General features: G+C 46.4%; 1 protein-coding gene across 1 annotated transcript in view; it reads right to left on the reverse strand.

Annotated features, from left to right (window-relative positions):
* CYTH1 (cytohesin 1) overlaps window positions 1-10787 on the reverse strand; it is a 67351-nt gene extending 56564 nt beyond the window's left edge. Inside the window, exon 1 of the mRNA XM_060764365.2 lies at window positions 10675-10787. Within this exon, the coding sequence (XP_060620348.1) occupies window positions 10675-10708 (34 nt within the window). The 5' untranslated portion in view covers window positions 10709-10787. The remainder of the gene's footprint in view (window positions 1-10674) is intronic.
* Between the last annotated feature and the right edge of the window lie 7011 nt (window positions 10788-17798).

Raw genomic sequence — 17798 nt, forward strand, 5'->3', positions numbered from 1 at the left:
AAGGTTATGACTATGTGCTAAAATGAGCTCTTGGCCCTAAGGGAGCCAGTTGACCTAGAACAGCGGAGAGAAGCAGTGCAATTAATGGGCAAGGCCTTGAGGGATTCTGCGGTCTCATCCCACTCTGTGAGATGGTTCTTCTGTAATTACAAAAGAGGAGGAGACCATCATTCCCCAAAAAGAAAGGATCCCTTAGAAAGCACCCTGTGGTTGAAGTAGATAGCTCAATAAAATGGCTACTCAGTGGATACTGTGGGAAAGTGCAGTTAAACTGTGGAACTCATTGCCACTAGATATAGTTAGGGGTGTCAACTTGGATTGCTTTAAAAGGAGTTTGAACATTCATGGAGGATGGAGCTACTAGGCACTAGTTTGGGTTGACAATGCACCACTGGTTGTTGCGAAGAAATTTGGGGTGAGGGTGTAGATGTACTCATGTCTTTTAGGCAGGCAAGCTGACTGGCCATTTTATGAGCAGAATGTTGGTCCAGACAGACCCCCGTTCTTATGTAAGTTGAACACTAGACACCTAGCTGCTTATTACTGCTTTGTACATCGGTACTCCAAGGTCAGATCTCCATTACATTGTGCTGCAATAACAAGAAATGTTCCTTATGCTGACGCCTTTTGTATTTTGCAGGTGTTTAGAGGACCAGGACAGGTGATTTACCTGGTTCAGAACCAAGGTCTGAAATGACAGCACCTTCTCTATCACAGTGTACATAAACTAGATGGGAAACAGGAAACATTCCATTGCCCTGCTGACATAAATGTAACACATTGGATTACTTTGGATACTACCTCCTGAGTGCAAGTGACTGCCTTCAGTGGCCAAGGTTCATGACTTCTAGATGTTACAAAGTTATCATGTTCAGCAGCATGCAAAAGTGCAAGTTCTGCAATGACAGAGCCTTGCTGGAAAAGATTTGGACTGCATGATGGAAGTGAATATCAATCTGCAACATCATTTATAGCCCAAATGCTTTCTCGTTTTGCCTGTTTGCATATGAACATGAGGAGTAAGTTATTGTCATTTCACTGGCTCAGATCAGAAGCTAAAAAACAACAGGCTTCTCCGATCAACTGTACACGAACACACATAACCAATCCCGCAGGCAAAAGACTTGACTCAAACTTTCTAGTGCCAAAAACTTAGTTACCAAAAGACAACAATGTAACAAGTGAGTATGAGTTGAAGACCTATTAGTTCACTACCCAAAGGACACTAAGAATGTGCATGCAATCAAATATTGAAAAACCAACCCATTTACAGAGCTACAATACCGAGAGCTGCCCGAGGGAATGGGGTGGGGGCCATAATTTCCTGGAATACAGTATTATCTTCGTCCATTCCCAAAGCCCCACTTGGTAAGATAGCGTGCATGCAAGAGTGGGGACTTGCCAGAGAGAACTGGCAAGGCCTTCAAATCTAGCTGGGTAGAAAACATTTAAGAATAGCTTCGGTAAAGTATCTGCAGGAGAGAACAGGTGGACTGCTGAAACAATGGTTCTCAAACTATTTAATGTTGAACTGTACCTGGGGGCAGCATAATGTTTATGCCACATTATCATCTTGGAAATTCATAGGGACTGGCAGCCAGTGGCTAGCAAGCTGACATCAGCCCACTTTGAGTAGTGTGGAGACAAAATATAATCCATTAATATATTCCCTCGTATATCTGTATATGCTATGATGGAAGCATTAAGCTGTTTTGTTCTATGTAAGGGATAGTGTCCTACCGACTGTAAAGGTTACTCTTGATTAAAGTGGGCCTTAGCTCTTTTGCTTTACTGCCTCAGGAAAGGAAGAGCATTGCATTTTCCATGGCCAACAAGAACCTCTTCCCATGATCAGAGGGAGTTAGAAGCCCCCCTGCCTTCTCTCAGTCATGCATGCACCCTCTGCAGCTCCAATGCCAGCCCATCCCCCTTCCCCTCCTCAGCACTTTTTCCAGAAATCCTTTAATCCTGGTGGCTGGTAATCCTCCGGGCAGCCGGATTAGTGCCACAGCCAATCTGCTCCAGGCAGGGACAGGAAGCTAAAGTCCCCAAACTCATATACCTGGGGTGCAGACACAGACCCATATTGTAGGAATCCACAGTAAATTTGAAATAAGAAACACTCTAAACACAAGGGTTTTGTCCTATGCCAGGCAAAATCCAAAGTCTATCCTGGCATCTAATATACTGAGTTTTAAGAGAGTTTTAATGTAGATGGGGAAAAAGAGCAAATTCTTATTTTTGTCTGGCTTAAGTGGTAGAAAGGACTTCTTAAATACAGGTCAATGTCTGATTACAAACAGAATGGCTGAGCTCAAAAACCATACAGAAAGAAGGAAGTGTGCTGTAAAAATCCTACTTCAGCCTCTTCCAACCTTGTATATTCCAGATGTCTTGACTATAACTCTGACACAAACCAGCATGATCAATCATTAGGCATTGAAGGATGTCGTTCAAAACACTTGGAGAGCTCTAGCTAGGGTGAAACTGCCCTACCCTCTATACAAGACTTCATCCTTCACCACTTCTCACCTACCCAGTAGTAAAGCAACATGGATTCTGCCAAATGTCAGTCCATTAAACTATTCCTGTTTTCCCCAAAATCATGACACCTAAATACTTCTTTTAAAACAACAATGTTTGCTATATTGTGTTTTTGCTGATATAGCAAAGACCTAGATTTTTAATAAAGGAGACTAGACACTATCTATGATGCTTAAGAAGTTTCTTATTCCCGCCTTTGGTATCTTTCCCAATATGACGGCTGTGCAATTAAGACATGGCTAAAATGCTTAGGGAATGTTGGCACCTCAAAAGCAAGCAACACAGAAGATGAAGAAAACTGTAGTGGTACAGCGGGCATTATCAAGAAGTAAATGGAACCTCGCAGATTCCTAAAGTATTTTCAGGGGAAACTAAGAGAGATGAGACTGCAAACATTCAAGTTGAGCTGTAATCAGAAACTCTCTATCCCACCCCAATTTCATACACTTTTGGCCAAACTGCAGCTTGTTGAACAGACAACTCAAAACCATTTCAGCTTTTCCCCACAGTGATCAGAACCAAGAGACAGAAGTTGCATCCTCAGCAACATTCCACCCCTTTCTGTCCCCCCACATCATGCCAGATCAGAGTGTCGGCACATCTAGAGAGGGCCCTTTGAATGTGCTGACCAAGCAACCCATAATTGTTGTGACTTCTACTCATGAACCATTGCTTCAGTGTAACTATTTCCAAATAAAACAGGGTTTCTACATGCTTGCTAAAGAATCCACAGCAGGGCTTTCCCACAAACCAATGAGGATGAGCATAGAATACACCAAAACATCTGCCTGGCGTATGGAAATTTAACACAAAATCCTCCACCATTTTTTTCTCTTTTTCTATCCCTTGGTAGCAGCAGAGTTATTCGGTATCCACAATAAAAGATAGTCACAACAGTGCTCAACTGCTTCTGTTGAGCACTGTCGATGTGAAAACAGAAGCTTCAAATCTAAATCACTACAGTAGTCTCGCTTATCTGACCTTCACTCATCCAACGTTCTGTATTATAATGCAGTCTGCCTCCTGCCCGGATTCACAGCTGTTTCAATACATTGTGATGTTTTGGTGCTAAATTCATAAAAACAGCAATTACTACATAACATTGCCATGTATTGAACTGCTTTTTCTGTTGATTTGTTGTAAAACATGATGTTTTGGTGCTTAATTTATAAAATCATAATGTCATTTGACATTCCATAGGCTTTTCCTTAATCCCTCCTTGATATCCAACATTTTCCCTTATCAAATGTTCTGCCAGCTCGTTTATGTTGGATAAAAGAGGTTCTACTATATTAATGCCTCATGACTCTCTTCATGCTGGAACATTTAAGTGTTGAAACCCTCATCCACCCATCAATCAATTAAAATCAAATGAAATGCAGATACATTCACCTGATTGAAACATGCAATGTTTTTACCTGCTCAGTGCAGACAGCACACAAGCAGAAGAAGTAATACTTTTCTACCACCCATTTCAGCTAGTTTTAAGTACAGGTCCTACTAAACCCAGCAAGAATTCTCAGGCCCAGCACTGCAAGCACTTTTTTCCTTGAGATTTCCACATGTGTTCAAAGCACTCCCCTGGAGGACCAATTCACCCCATGAGTTCAAGAACAGATGGATACCCAACCTTTTTACTTAGTGAAAAGAAGAGAACAAACACTCACTGATGTCTGCAGTGTTCCTGATTAATCACATAGCATCATCATGAAAGGAAAATCCCCTGGAGTTAAAAGCACAGAGGATTAGTGGAAATCACCCAATGATGGAATTTAATTGGGAAACACCATCAGCAGCAGCAGTGGCAGACTCTGGGGAAATAGCACCACCTGCCGGCTGCACAGCAACATTAGAGATCATTAGGCATTCCTTAAGTGAGCAATTTCAAAGCGGACTTGGCTCTCAAAAGCAAAACGTATGTCTTGTGTAAATTACTTTTTTTTACTAAAACACCTATAATCCCCAGATAGTATGGATGGTAAGCCTTGGAAGCTGCAGTCCAAAATAGTAACTTTCCCAAGATCTGCATGCAACTGTGCAGATATATCCCTTGTTGAAAAGGGGAACGTGTAAGAGCAACATCAGGCTGCCTACTCACACGGCTCCATAGGATATTTGTGTGAGAATGTAAGTGCAGACCAATGACATTGGATAAACCAACAGAAATACACCCATTGCAATTCTATAGCACGATGCATTAAATTATTAGCTTAGACTAGATGTGGCACTGGAGGCCTAGACTTAACATTTTTTTTGCAGGCAGCTGCTCTGTGTCAGGGGACACAACAGCTGCCCACAAAGTGCATAGGCAATTGCTGGGGGGATGTCTACAGCAACTAAATGAAACATGAAACCATCTCCTGCTCTGCTCTAAGAACCAGAGATTTTATGACCAAACTAGCAGACAAGAAATGCCCACTGAATGCAAACTACAATAAGCAGGAGGGAAAGATTTGCAGGCTACTGAAAAGCTAGCGGGCAAGACATTGTAGTGCTAGTCAAACTGCAAACCCCAAGAAATGGTGTAATATAAATGAGATGCTTCAAAAGGTACAGCTGTTAGGAGAAAACCTGTATTTACCTTGTCCTCCCCAACCCCACCAAAATAATCCATCTCTGAGGCAGACTATGGGAAGAAGAAAGACTTCTGTGAGCCCACACAGGGGGAAGGGCAAAGCAGGGAGGAGCAATGTGAGGAGCTTGCATGACACCCAAGAAGAGGAACCAAAAGATGGGGCAACCACACAGCAAAGAGGGAAGATGCTGAGGATGTGAAATTCATTTCGCGAGTGCACACACAGCAGTTTCTCTCCCGTTTCTTTCAAACTGCTTAGGTTAGAAGACGGGAGTGAACCACTAACAGTTTCAGAGTTTGCTCTCTGCATTGGGATCATCAGACTGGGGACAGAGTTTCACAATGGCCTCCTGTGCCCCATCTCACAGCACTGCAGTTCAGTGAAATCAATGAGAATGCCACAGTCCACAAAGCTTTCCTGGAAATATTGTTACCATCATATCAATTTGCAAGAATGGCCTTGCTTCCTCTTTTGCTGGAGAAACTTTATAACACCCATGCAAATCAGTATAAATTTAGTCATTCCTTTAAACAAATAAGCTAGCCAAGCAGAGCCAGTTTCAGAAACTACAGCACTCAAAGAATAAAGCAAAGACATGGTGGGTTTGCTCTGAATCTCCAAAAAGACAGCCCCATGCAAGTCTCACAGAAGTACATGTGATACTCTTGAAAATAAATACTGCCGAGGAGTTAGTAGGGGAGAACACCCCTCCCCCTCCCCCCAGCAAGTAATCTAAGTGGAATCCTAAACTGAGGAATAAGGAAGTCACACATTCAGCCTTCTGAATAGGGAAGAACTCATGCAAGGGCCATATGAAGCTGCCCTGGAGAAGAGATCACAACCTTCTGGTGAAGTTAAAAGGACTAGACTGGGACTTTGAAACTGTGGATTTCCCTCCAGGACCTCACATTTGCCATTCCTGCAAGTGAACCAGGATTCTGGGGCCCCTGCTGCACTCACTCAGGAGGAAGATATTAAACTTTTCCTGCTGCACTGACTTACATTGCGCATAGCTCCCACTCCTTTTTCTCCCCAATTTAACAATTTCATCTAGATCAGGGGTTCTCAACTTGGGGTCCCCAGATGTTTTTGGCCTACAACTCCCAGAAATTCCAGCCAGTTTACCAGCTGTTAGGATTTCTGGGAGTTGAAGGCCAAAAACATCTGGGGACCCCAGGTTGAGAACCACCGATCTAGATGAAAATGTATTGCAGGAGACTGAAGTCATCTTGATGACTAGGTAACATGAGAAGCCGGAAGCTTGCACACAAGACTTGGAAATACTTTCTGGCCCCTGCCAATGCCACTGTGGAGAAATTAGCTGAAACATACCCAGCTGTCACTTGTACTCAAGCAAGAAGTAGCTTAGCCCCATCCAGCGGTTGGTTGGTAGCCTGACCAGCAGTGAGAGGACCACAGAGAGCATCTCTCCCTAGAGATACTGTTGTCCCTAAGTTACCCTGCTGATGAAAATGCAGGGTTGCTCCATGTGACCGGGCAGCACTACCAGGTTGAGAACATACACAGGGCTAAATAACAATCGTATGAGCAGATCTGGGCAACCTGCCACTTGCCTGAATGGGGGATTATCACTATATATCCAATCCAGTAGTCCCAGGATTCACCAGATATAAAGGCAGCTGCACAGCGAGTTTTAGCAGTGCACTACATCCCCAAACATGGTATCTGGGATCACAGCTGGAATACCCAGGTACCAGATAAATCCAAGGGCAGGCTTGCTGGGATCATGACATATGTACTTCTGTGCAAGTGATGCTGAAAGAGAGTACAGCTTGCCTCTCGGGTCTCCCTCCTATGGCTATGGAAGGCAATATATACCCTGGGTATTGTCCTCAGCCTGTGCTTGTGTGATTAAATGGAAACATGTCCATGCTGCCCTGCTCAAGAGCTACCCAAGATTAAAAACCGATTTGGGCCAGAGCAACACACCAGCTCAGCAAAGACATGCCAAAAAGGCATCTGGCCCTAGAGGCCACAATGATAATAGACTACATAAAGCAGGCCTAGGAGGTGATCCTCATGCACCACACAAGAAAGGAGAGACCACTGAATAAGTGTCTACATTCTAGTGTATGTGACACATAGCTAGTGTGCAGATAGGATCTGAACCCAAAACTCTACTGGGAAAGCTTCCCAGCCAGCCACTTGCCCATAACTGGGTCATACATATTAATTCATTCTCTTGGTGCGATGATACTGCAGTGTTGCTCTCAACATTAAAGAATTCAAGTGGATTCAGGGGAGACATGAATGAGATTAATTAAGCACACAAACATACAAACACATACACACATCTCTGGGAATCTCCCTCCACTGCAAAGTTATACATGCAAAGCTGAGGAGTGACTTGTTGTTTAAGCAACTTCATTTGTGAATCACTAAGTCACAAATAATTATCTTTAGCATAATGTTTGTGTCAAGCTTCCACAGCTCATTCTTCTGTGTTCAAAAGTTTAGTCACTGCTTTGTTCAATTAGGTACTGCTGAGATGTGTTGGAATAAAATGCCCCAAAACTCCAACTAGTACAGAAATGCTGCTTACAGAAGTCTAGAGTCGAGGTGTAGCACATTGAGAGGATGCGAAGACATGGGTGACTTAGAATCTGAGTGGAAGTCATCGTCAGTACTTGGACAATATATACCCTGGGTCTGTATGTATATCAGGCATGAGCAAACTAAGGCGCGGGGGCCAGATGCGCCCCCTGGGCATTTATCTCAGGCCCTCTTCATTTACCCTGTCCTCTCAGTAGAATTACATGGTGGCTGCCGTATCCTTATGTAGAAAGGGCAGGGGAGGAAGGCACACAGCAGCTGAGAGCCCCCTGGAGTGCTCTCAGCCACAGCATGTCTCGCCCTCTTCCCGGCATAAGGATGGTGCGAGCAGCCCCATCCTTATGCTGAGACGATGACCCAAGGAAGGCATGCAACAGCTAAGATCCCTTCGGAGCGCTCTTGGCCGACGCCTGTCTTGCCCTCCTCCTGGCATAATGCAGAGAGGACAGTCCAAAGATCGGGGAGGAGGACTGGAGCAGTTACTGCCTGTCTCGTTTTCTTCCTGGCATAAGGATGGGGCAAGCAGCCCCATCCTTATGCCAAGAGGGCAACCTGAGGATCACCCCCTTCTGGCCCCACTCTTTCACAGGCCTGTTCCCTCCCAACCGGCCATCTTGGTTGGGTCCACAATGCGGCTCCAAGGCAAAAAAGCTTGCCCATGCCTAATGTAGATGGAGCATCTCTCTCCCCTCTCCAAGACCAGGCACACTTCCTCCATTATGAAAGAGCAAGACTCCCCATTAACCAAGGTAGGCTGGATAGCAGCTGAAGCAAACATTTGAGCTTCTTTGTTTCTTTGGAGGAAGCTTCTCAGAAGTTGCGTGCTTTGAAGTTTCAGGAGGGTTCACATTATTTGTCACAACTTTTGTGATCATGTTCTAGTTCCTTACTCATGACGGTTGAGTCAGGAAGTGGCTCCATTTCATCTCTTGTGTAAGAGGTGCAAAACGGGTGTGTTCTGCAGAAGCCTCCTATCCTTCAGCTCCCTCTTGTTCATGGAAAATCCAACTCAGAGCCTCTGGAGTTAAAAGTCCCTACTGCACACCCGCTCTGAGTGTTGCTATTTGGTGAGCGATGTACCATCACAGCTGAAGAATGCAGGGCTCTCCAACTGTAATTGTGGGTTTGGGTTAAAGACAGGGCTCGGCTGAGGACCTTCCATCACTCACACAAGGCAGGGCCACTCACCTGCAACCCCACCACTAGGCCAGTGCTAGGGCCCCTGCCACCCGCATCTTATGCCACGTTGGCAGAAGACACCCTGCATGGGCAGGATATGGGCAGGCGAGTCAAAACGTGCTATCAGTTAACTCCAGCATACAGCCTCCCTTCCTTCCACAGGAGACACCAGTGTGACAGCTGGGCTTGAGCTTGGCCTCAAGAAGAGCCTCTGGGAGTGAGCGCCAGGGAGGGGAGAAGCAAGCAGAAAGAGGAAGCATCTGCTCCCCATGCAGCTGTTGCCAGCCTCTAGTCATCTCAGAGCCAGTTTACACTTCTCTGCCCAGCTCATGTCCCTGCGTGCTGCCCAGTGGAGAAACGCCTGCATAAGCCTTCCACCAAAGCGGGTGTGTGCAAGGGCAGGCACCCATCGCTCCTTCCCTCCCTCTTTCCTTTAAGGCAGCGTTTCTCAACCTGGTGGTCGGGATCCCTGGGGAGGGGGTTGCAAGTGGGTATCAGAGGGCTCCCCAAAGACCATCAGGAAATATAGTATTTTCTGTTAGTCATGGGGGTTCTGTGTGGGAAGGTTGGCACAATTCTACTGTTGGTGGGGTTCAGAATGCTCTTTGATTGAAGGTGAACTATACATCCTAGCAACTATGACTATTTTACCCAAACTCCACCAGTGTTCACATTTGGACATATTGAGTATTTGTGCCAAGTTCAGTCCAGACTCTTCATTGAGTCCACGGTGCTCTCTGGATGTAGGTGAACTACAACTCCAAAACTCAAGGTCAGTGCCCACCAAACCCTTCCAGTATTTTCTGTTGGTCATGGGAGTTCTGTGTGCGAAGTTTGGTTCAATTCCATTGTTGGTGGAGTTCAGAATGTTCTTTGACTGTGGGTGAATTATCAATCCCAGCAATTTCAACTCCCAAATGACACAATCAATCCCCCTTCCAGCCCCACCAGTATTCAAATTTGGGTGTATCAGGTATTTTTGCCAAATTTGGTCCAGTGAATTGAAAATACATCTTGCATATCAGATATTTACATTATGATTCATAAGCGTAGCAAAAACACAGTTTTGAAGTGGCAACGAAAATAATGTGATGGTTGGGGGTCACCACAACATGAGGAACTGTATGAAGGGGGTTGTGGTATTAGGAAGATTGAGAACCAGGGCTTTAAGGGCAGCACCCCTACCCATCACCCAGGAGGGAGCAAGCTCACTGCTGAAAGACCCCAGCGCCCTCCCTCTGGACTCCCAAGAGCCAGCTGTGCTCCTTGCCCTGTGCTCGGAGCTCTTAACAGCTACCTGCAGATACCCCGCCCCCCTTGTCCAGTCTGAGGGGTCTTTAATGTGGGGCGGGGGGAGAGGACCCTCACCCATCCCTGAGAGAGAAAGAAAGAGAAAGGAGGGAGGGAGAGCGCGTGGAGGAGGTTGTCGAGCAAGGTATCCATCCTTGGCCAAGGGCACCCGGCACCCCATCGTTGCCTTCTCTCCTCCCGACAGGATCCCCACCACGCTGCCCTTTGCCTCCCCGCGACGTGGCTCTCTCTCCCCCGTCCCTCTTTCTGCCAAGTCTCCCCTGCGGCCAGGGCCCTCGCAAGACGCCTAACACCAGATGTTGCCTTGGTGGGGTGTGTTGGAGACGCCTCAGAGACCCCGGATCCCCCTGCCGTCCAACTCAAGGGCGGCCCACGATAACCTGGCTGGGCGGGGGGGGGGGGGTCCTTTGGGCCACTCCCATCCTCCCTTTTGGCCAAGGCGGGACTCGGATCCCGCGGGCGCCTGAGTGCCCTGGCCCATGTCGCTCACCGTATCCGCTCTCCTCCTCCTCCTCTTCCTCCATGTCTCCAACCCCGGCGGCGGCTCGAGCTCAATGCGGGGCTCCGGCCGCGACTCCGCGAGCGCCTTCCCTCCGCGGTCACGTGACGGCGAGGCGGGGGAGGCGGGGGCGGAGCCCGGGACCCGGGCGAGGGGGGCGCGCGGACAGGGAGAAGCCACGCGCGGGAGCCCGCGCTTCTGCCCCTGGGTGCCTGCCTGCTTGCCAGCCAGCAAAGGCAAGGCGTTTAGATTGAATGGGAGGGAGCGGAGGGGAGGGGGGCGCTCTTCCGCTGCCCAAAACGCGCTCTCCTTCAGAGATGATTAGCCAAAACTAACAAAATGAAGTTCAACCGGGGCAAATGCAAGATATTCCACTAAGGAAGGCAGGAAAAAGTGAAATACAAAGATACAGAATGGGGGACGATACCTGGCTCGAGAGAAGTCGGTGTGGAAAAGGTCTTGGAGTCCTTGTGAACAACAAGTTAAACATGAGCCAACAAGCCAATGGGATTTTGGCCTGCATCGATAGGAGTCTAGTGTCAAGATCCAGGGAAGTCGTGCTACCCCTCCATTCTGCCTTGGTCAAACCACACCTGGATTAACACTGTGTCCAATTCTGGCCCTCTCAATTGAAGGGAGATGTTGACAAGCTGGAATGTGTCCAGAGGAGGGCGAATAAAATGATCAAGTGTCTGGAGAACAAGCCCTATGAGGAGCGGCTTAAAGAGCTGGCTATGTTGAGCCTGCAGAATACAAGAAAGAAGATTCCATCTGAACATTAGGAAGAACTTCCTGACTGTAAGAGCTGTTCAGCAGTGGAACTCTCTGCCCCAGAGTGTGGTGGAGGCTCCTTCTTTGGAGGCTTTTAAGCAGAGGCTGGATGGCCATCTGTCCAGATGCTTGGAATGCAATTCCTGCTTCTTGACAGGGGTTGGACTGGATGGCCACGAGGTCTCTTCCAACTCAATGATTCTATGGTGCTGCCAAGTGCTGTGAGATCCCACTAGTTTGACACCAGTTGAACTGCCCTGGCTCAATGCTCTGGCATCCTAGCATGTGTAGCTTTACAAGGTCTTCCGCATTCTCAGTCAAAGAGTGTGGGTGCCTCTTCCACTTCCATGGTTCCATAGCATCGATCCATAGAAATTAAAGTCATGCCAAAGCACATTACTGCTACAGTGTACATCTGCCCCCTATAAACTGTCTGTCCAGATCCGAAATAGGTCCCCATAACTCAATATTGCTGTCACATTTTTTCTGAATGCCACCTAGTGGTTGTTTAAAAATTTGCTTTACTGTTTACAGTGATCTCTGCAGAAGATGCTTCAAGGGTACTTTATAAAAAGGAAAACGAGTAAATGTTTGAGTTTTATACCTGTTTTATATACTGATATACCTGGAGTCATGTAAACATTTTTGGGCCAAAAGGGGTCACGAGTGGAAAAAGCTTAAGAAGCCCTTCCCTAGAGAGCATCCCGAGGTTTGCTTGGTTTTCTGGGTGTTTGTGGGGGCAAAAAAAAAAAGGTTGTTATCCCCTAGCCCTTGTTTCTTGGGGTTGATACATTCCTACTACAGGATGATACCCATTTAATTCCACTGCCTAAACTGCCCTGGTTCCCGTCCTGTGCAAACCTGGGGTTGGCAGGTTAGCAAGGGTTATTTTGAATTCTTGGCCAAGGGGTGCATCTGAGCAGTAGAATTAATGCAGTTTAACACCCATTTAACTACCATGGTTAAATTCTATAGAATCCTGGGAGTTAAAAGTCTTATGGAGTCTTTAGCCTTCTCTGGTATAGAGTGCTGGTGCCAAATACTACAGTTTATTTATTTTTATTTATTTATTTACATCACTTATATCCCGCCCATATCAGCCCGCAGGCGACTCAGGGCGGTCTACATATCAGCACAATTCGATGCCATCAATACAATACAAAAGCAAAAACAGTTAAGTGCAATTATACAAAAAAGACAGTGCAATGACAATTTAAAAAGAGCTATATCCTCTCATTCCAATCCTTGTCCATTTCATCGTCTTGGCCGTTCCTGGGTCATTCTCCATCTCAAGCTTGACTATCTATTCCGGGGTTCCGAATGCCTGCTCGAAGAGCCAGGGTTTCACTCTCTTACGAAAGGTCAGGAGAGAGGGGGCTGATCTAATATCCCTAGGCAAGGAGTTCCACAGCCGAGGGGCCACCACAGAGAAGGCCCTGTCTCTCGTCCCCGCCAAGCGTGCTTGCGAAGCAGACGGGATCGAGAGCAGGGCCTCCTCAGATGATCTTAACTTCCTGGAGGGTTCATAGGAAGAGATGCGTTCGGATAGGTAGGCTGGGCCAGAACCGTTTAGGGCTTTATAGGCTAAAGCCAGCACTTTGAATTGGGCCCGGTAGCAAACTGGCAGCCAGTGGCGCTGGCGCAGCAGAGGAGTTGTGTGCTCCCTGAACGCCGCTCCTGTTAGCAACCTGGCTGCTGCACGCTGGACCATTTGAAGCTTCCGGGCCATCTTCAAAGGCAACCCTACGTAGAGCGCGTTGCAGTAATCTATGCGGGATGTAACCAGAGCGTGGACTACCGTGGTCAAGTCAGACTTCACAAGGTACGGGCGCAGCTGGCGTACAAGTTTTAGTTGTGCAAATGCTCCCCTGGTCACCGCCGAAACCTGGGGTTCCAGGCTCAGCGATGAATCCAGGATCACACCCAAGCTGCGAACCTGCGTCTTCAGGGGGAGTGTAACCCCATCCAGCACAGGCTGTAACCCTATGCCCTGTTTGGCCTTTCGACTGACAGGAGTGCCTCTGCCTTGTCTGGATTCAGTTTCAATTTGTTAGCCCTCATCCAGTCCGTTACAGCGGCCAAGCACCGGTTCAGGACCTGAACAGCCTCCTTAGTAGTAGGTGGGAAGGAGTGACAGAGTTGGACATCATCTGCGTACAGATAACACCGCACCCCGAAACTCCGGATGATCTCCCCCAGCGGCTTCATGTAGATGTTAAACAACATGGGGGACAGTATAGAACCCTGCGGGACCCCACAAGACAATGGTTGTGAGGTCGAGCAGTTGTCCCCCAGCAACACCTTCTGGGTACGATCCTCTAGGAAGGACCTGAGCCACTGCAAAACAGTGCCACCAAGGCCCATTCCCGCGAGGCGTCCCAGAAGGATACCGTGGTCAACGGTATCGAAGGCCGCTGAGAGGTCCAGCAGAACCAACAGGGACACACTCCCCCTGTCTAGCTCCCAGCGCAGATCATCCACTAAGGCGACCAAGGCTGTCTCGGTACCATGTCCCGGCCTAAAGCCAGACTGTGCCAGATCCAGATAATCCGTGTCTACCAAGAATACCTGGAGTTTTGAGGCCACCACACGTTCCAGGACTTTGCCCAAAAAGGGGAGATTGGAAACAGGCTGATAGTTGACGAATTGAGTGGGGTCCAGTGATGGTTTTTTCAACAGCGGTTTTATTACAGCTTGTTTTAAGCTCGCTGGAATTTTGCCTTCCCGAAGGGAGGCATTAACCACCACCTTCACCCACTCGACCATTCCCCCTCAGGCCTCCTTTAGAAGCCAGGATGGGCAGGGGTCTAGGATGCATGTGGTTGCCCTCATTCCTCCAAGTATCTTGTTCACATCCTCGGGTTTCACCAATTGAAATGAATCCATCAAAATCGGACAAGGAGGTGCTCGTGTTACATCCTCAGAGACCGCCGTTAACATGGTATCCAGGCCAGAACGGATCAAAGCGACTTTGTCCGCAAAGAACCGAGCAAATGCTTCACAGCGGGCCGTTGAGTTGTCAGGGTTCCCATCCGGAATGGTGAGATTTAATAGACCTCTGACAACTCGAAACAACTCAGCCGGACGGTTCTTTGCGGACGCAATATTGGCCGCAAAGAAAGATTTCTTTGCCGCCTTTATTGCTGCGGCATATGCCCTTAGAAGGGCAACAAACCGTGTTCGATTTGACTCACTCGGGTCCGAACGCCACACGCGCTCTAGTCTCCTCTTCCTTCGCTTCATCGCTGCCAGCTCCTCGTTGAACCAAGGAGCTGGTTTAGCTCGGCTACTTGAGAGGGGACGTTCCGGAGCAATCGTGTCTATTGCCCTAGTCATCTCCCCATTCCAGAGGGACACCAGGGCATCAACAGGATCACCAACCGAGGTGGCAGGAAAATCCCCAAGAGCCATCAGGAATCCATCCAGATCCATAAGTCTCCTAGGGCGGACCTTCTTAATGGGTCCTCCACCCCTGCAGAGGTTATGGGGTGCAGTGAGTCTAAACCTGATTAGGTGTTGGTCGGTCCATGGCAACGGAGTAATAGATAACTCCTCAATACCACCACTGTTCTCCCATCCCTGGCAGAAAACCAAATCCAAGGTGTGTCCTGCACTGTGAGTAGGGCCAGATACCATTTGGGACAGCCCCATGGTTGCCATGGAAGACATGAAGTCCTGAGCCGCTCCTGATTGATTCATGACAGTTGAAGTGGAGTCAAACTGCATTAATTCTACAGTGTAGATGTACCTAGGGAGTTCCTGTGGTGCAGTTCCCCAAACTCTAGCATTCCTGACATTTTGAACTTCCAACTTCCAGAATCCCTGATCATTGGCATTCAAGTAAATCATGGTTTTGGGACCAAGCTTTTGGACAGCAGGCATGACAGCACTTGGATGTTGAACTGAACTGGAAATGGCTATATGGTTTGATAATAATGTTTTAAATTGTTTTTAACTTCCTGTTTTATTTATCATTTTAAATTGCTGTTATATTTGTTATATCTATTTGTATGTTGCAGCATCTAATTGTTGCCGGTGTAAGCCACTCTGAGTCCCACCTCGGAGGTTGAAAAGGGTGGGGTAGAAATGTTGGAAATAAATAATAAACAACTAAATAATAAATAAATAATAATAAAATAATAATAAAATATCTCGGGGGGGGGGGGGTGTTCAGGGCAGATTCCAACAAAAAGGTAAACATTAAGTGCCCCAATAACAATAAGCACAAATGTAATAACCCAGAATAACCCCACATAAAAGGCCACTTAAACATGACATCTATAAATTAAATAAACATGTAATCTATCAGAAATTATAACTAACATAAAACGTGAACATAAAACAAGTCCAAAACACCATGAGGACTAGGATTTGGAAACCACCTCTATCTGGCACCACTGGCCAAATTACAAAGCCCATGATTCCATGGGATATTTCCATGGTAATCAACGTGGTAAAATAGTACTATAACTGAGTTGCCTGAATGGGCCCTGGTCAGAGTTCTCTGGGAAGTATCTACAGTGAGGTCTCCATTCCCACAGATTCCACCATCCATGACTTGAACATATTTTTTTACAAATTCCAAAAAGTAAACTTTGATTTTGCCACCTTTTACAAGGAACACCGCTTTGCTATGCTATCTTATACATGGGACACAATTACACCATGCCACTCATCATTTTAGTATGCTGATCTACAGCAGGCAAGATAACAGCAGCTGCTTTCATAATTCCTTACTGATAATGCATCAACTGCAAAACAGAAAGAAAAAAGGGAAAGGACACACCAGCTTCTGTCACCATGTATAAGAATATAGTTCTATAAATTTAGCCAGCTGGTGGAAAACAAGTAATCCTAGGATGCAATTTGGAAAATTTCTAGAAGTTTTCTAGAACAGTGATTTGGACTTTGGCTCCTATAATTCCTAACAGCTGGTAAACTGGCTGGGTTTCTGGGAGTTGAAGTCTGTTGTAGCCTGGTCAGATTCTGAGTTGTTAGAAAATGAGGAAGGGGAAGAGGGGATAGATTCAGAGGGCCCAGAGGAGGATAGAAGTGGCCTAGAGAGAGTTGTTTTGGAATCTCCTGGCAGTTCCTATGAGACTGGAGAAAGTGGTATCAGTTCTCATGAGAACCTGCCAGGCTGAGAGAAATGTGGGAGCATTTGTCTATGCATATTTGCTAGGTCAAGGTGCTTGGAACTGCAGACAGAGAATGAAACAAAGACAGACTCGCTTTTCCCAGAGGCTTAGAGATAAGGAGAGGAAAATCAGGTGCATGACAAATGATGTTATGGGAAGGATTGAGGCCTTTTAAGGTGGTTCCTGCTGGTACAATCCTTTGTGAGAGCAACATTTTATTCAAGTGAACAGCTGTTTTGTGCAGGAAATCCTCCCTGTTGCTTGTGGTACCAAATTTTCTATTCAAAGTAGGCCTACTTTATTACATGAGGTATATCTGTAATGATGTTTGACTGTCTTGTAGACATTTTGTATTTTTCATGGAAGAGAAATCAGAACTCTGTTCCTGACTACACATACATATGTTGGTATTTATTCTTTAAAATATACACAGGACCACACTGGAGAGACAAGACTTTTTTGCCACTGAAATAGCTAAAGAGGGTGGATACTTAAATTATTGGGGTAGGACAATACAGTCAGTCCTTCAGGTGTTGTTCTTAACAATTTCTTGCTTCCACTGGTAGGGCAGACATTATACCTATTATCCTTCCAAAGCCTAATAAATCTCCTGTAATGATATAGGGAATTGTCACCAGAGCGTGCCAAAAGCACTTTGCCGAACCTTTCCTTCTATCTCAGATCAGCAGGCAAAATGTCAACTCTCCATTTCGCAGGGCACAGGAGGCTGCAATGCTTGCTCATATAATGCCACTGTTCATTAACACAAACCTCCACTGGGCTTTTTGCTTTCTTCATAGCAATCCTTTAAACCTTTTACACACTCCCCTTCTGTTTGTGTGCCCAACCCTCAGCTCTGAATAACAGTATTTCAGATGTTGGCATGGATTATATTTTCACTTTTGCTTCTTACTGGAATCCACAAAGGAAATACTTCCACCACCGCCCCCGCCCCCTTCTGAAGTAGGGAGTGGCAGTTTGCTGTTGTTATTCAACAGTCAATTGCATTTTAGACACCTTCAGACAGGCTAGCAGCAGTGCTTAGCATTGTAAAGATATACCTAAGTGAACAAAATAGATGTGTTCCTCTACTTTACTTCTTTCACAGAAATCTTGGTAGCAAATAATGAAATAATATAGAAAGAATGATGATAGGTTCCTGTACCATCAAACAAGAACAGTTCAATATGTTTCAGCCAGCTTTTT

The sequence above is a fragment of the Anolis sagrei genome, chromosome 2, assembly GCF_037176765.1.
Source record: "Anolis sagrei isolate rAnoSag1 chromosome 2, rAnoSag1.mat, whole genome shotgun sequence".
Lineage (NCBI taxonomy): Eukaryota > Metazoa > Chordata > Lepidosauria > Squamata > Dactyloidae > Anolis > Anolis sagrei.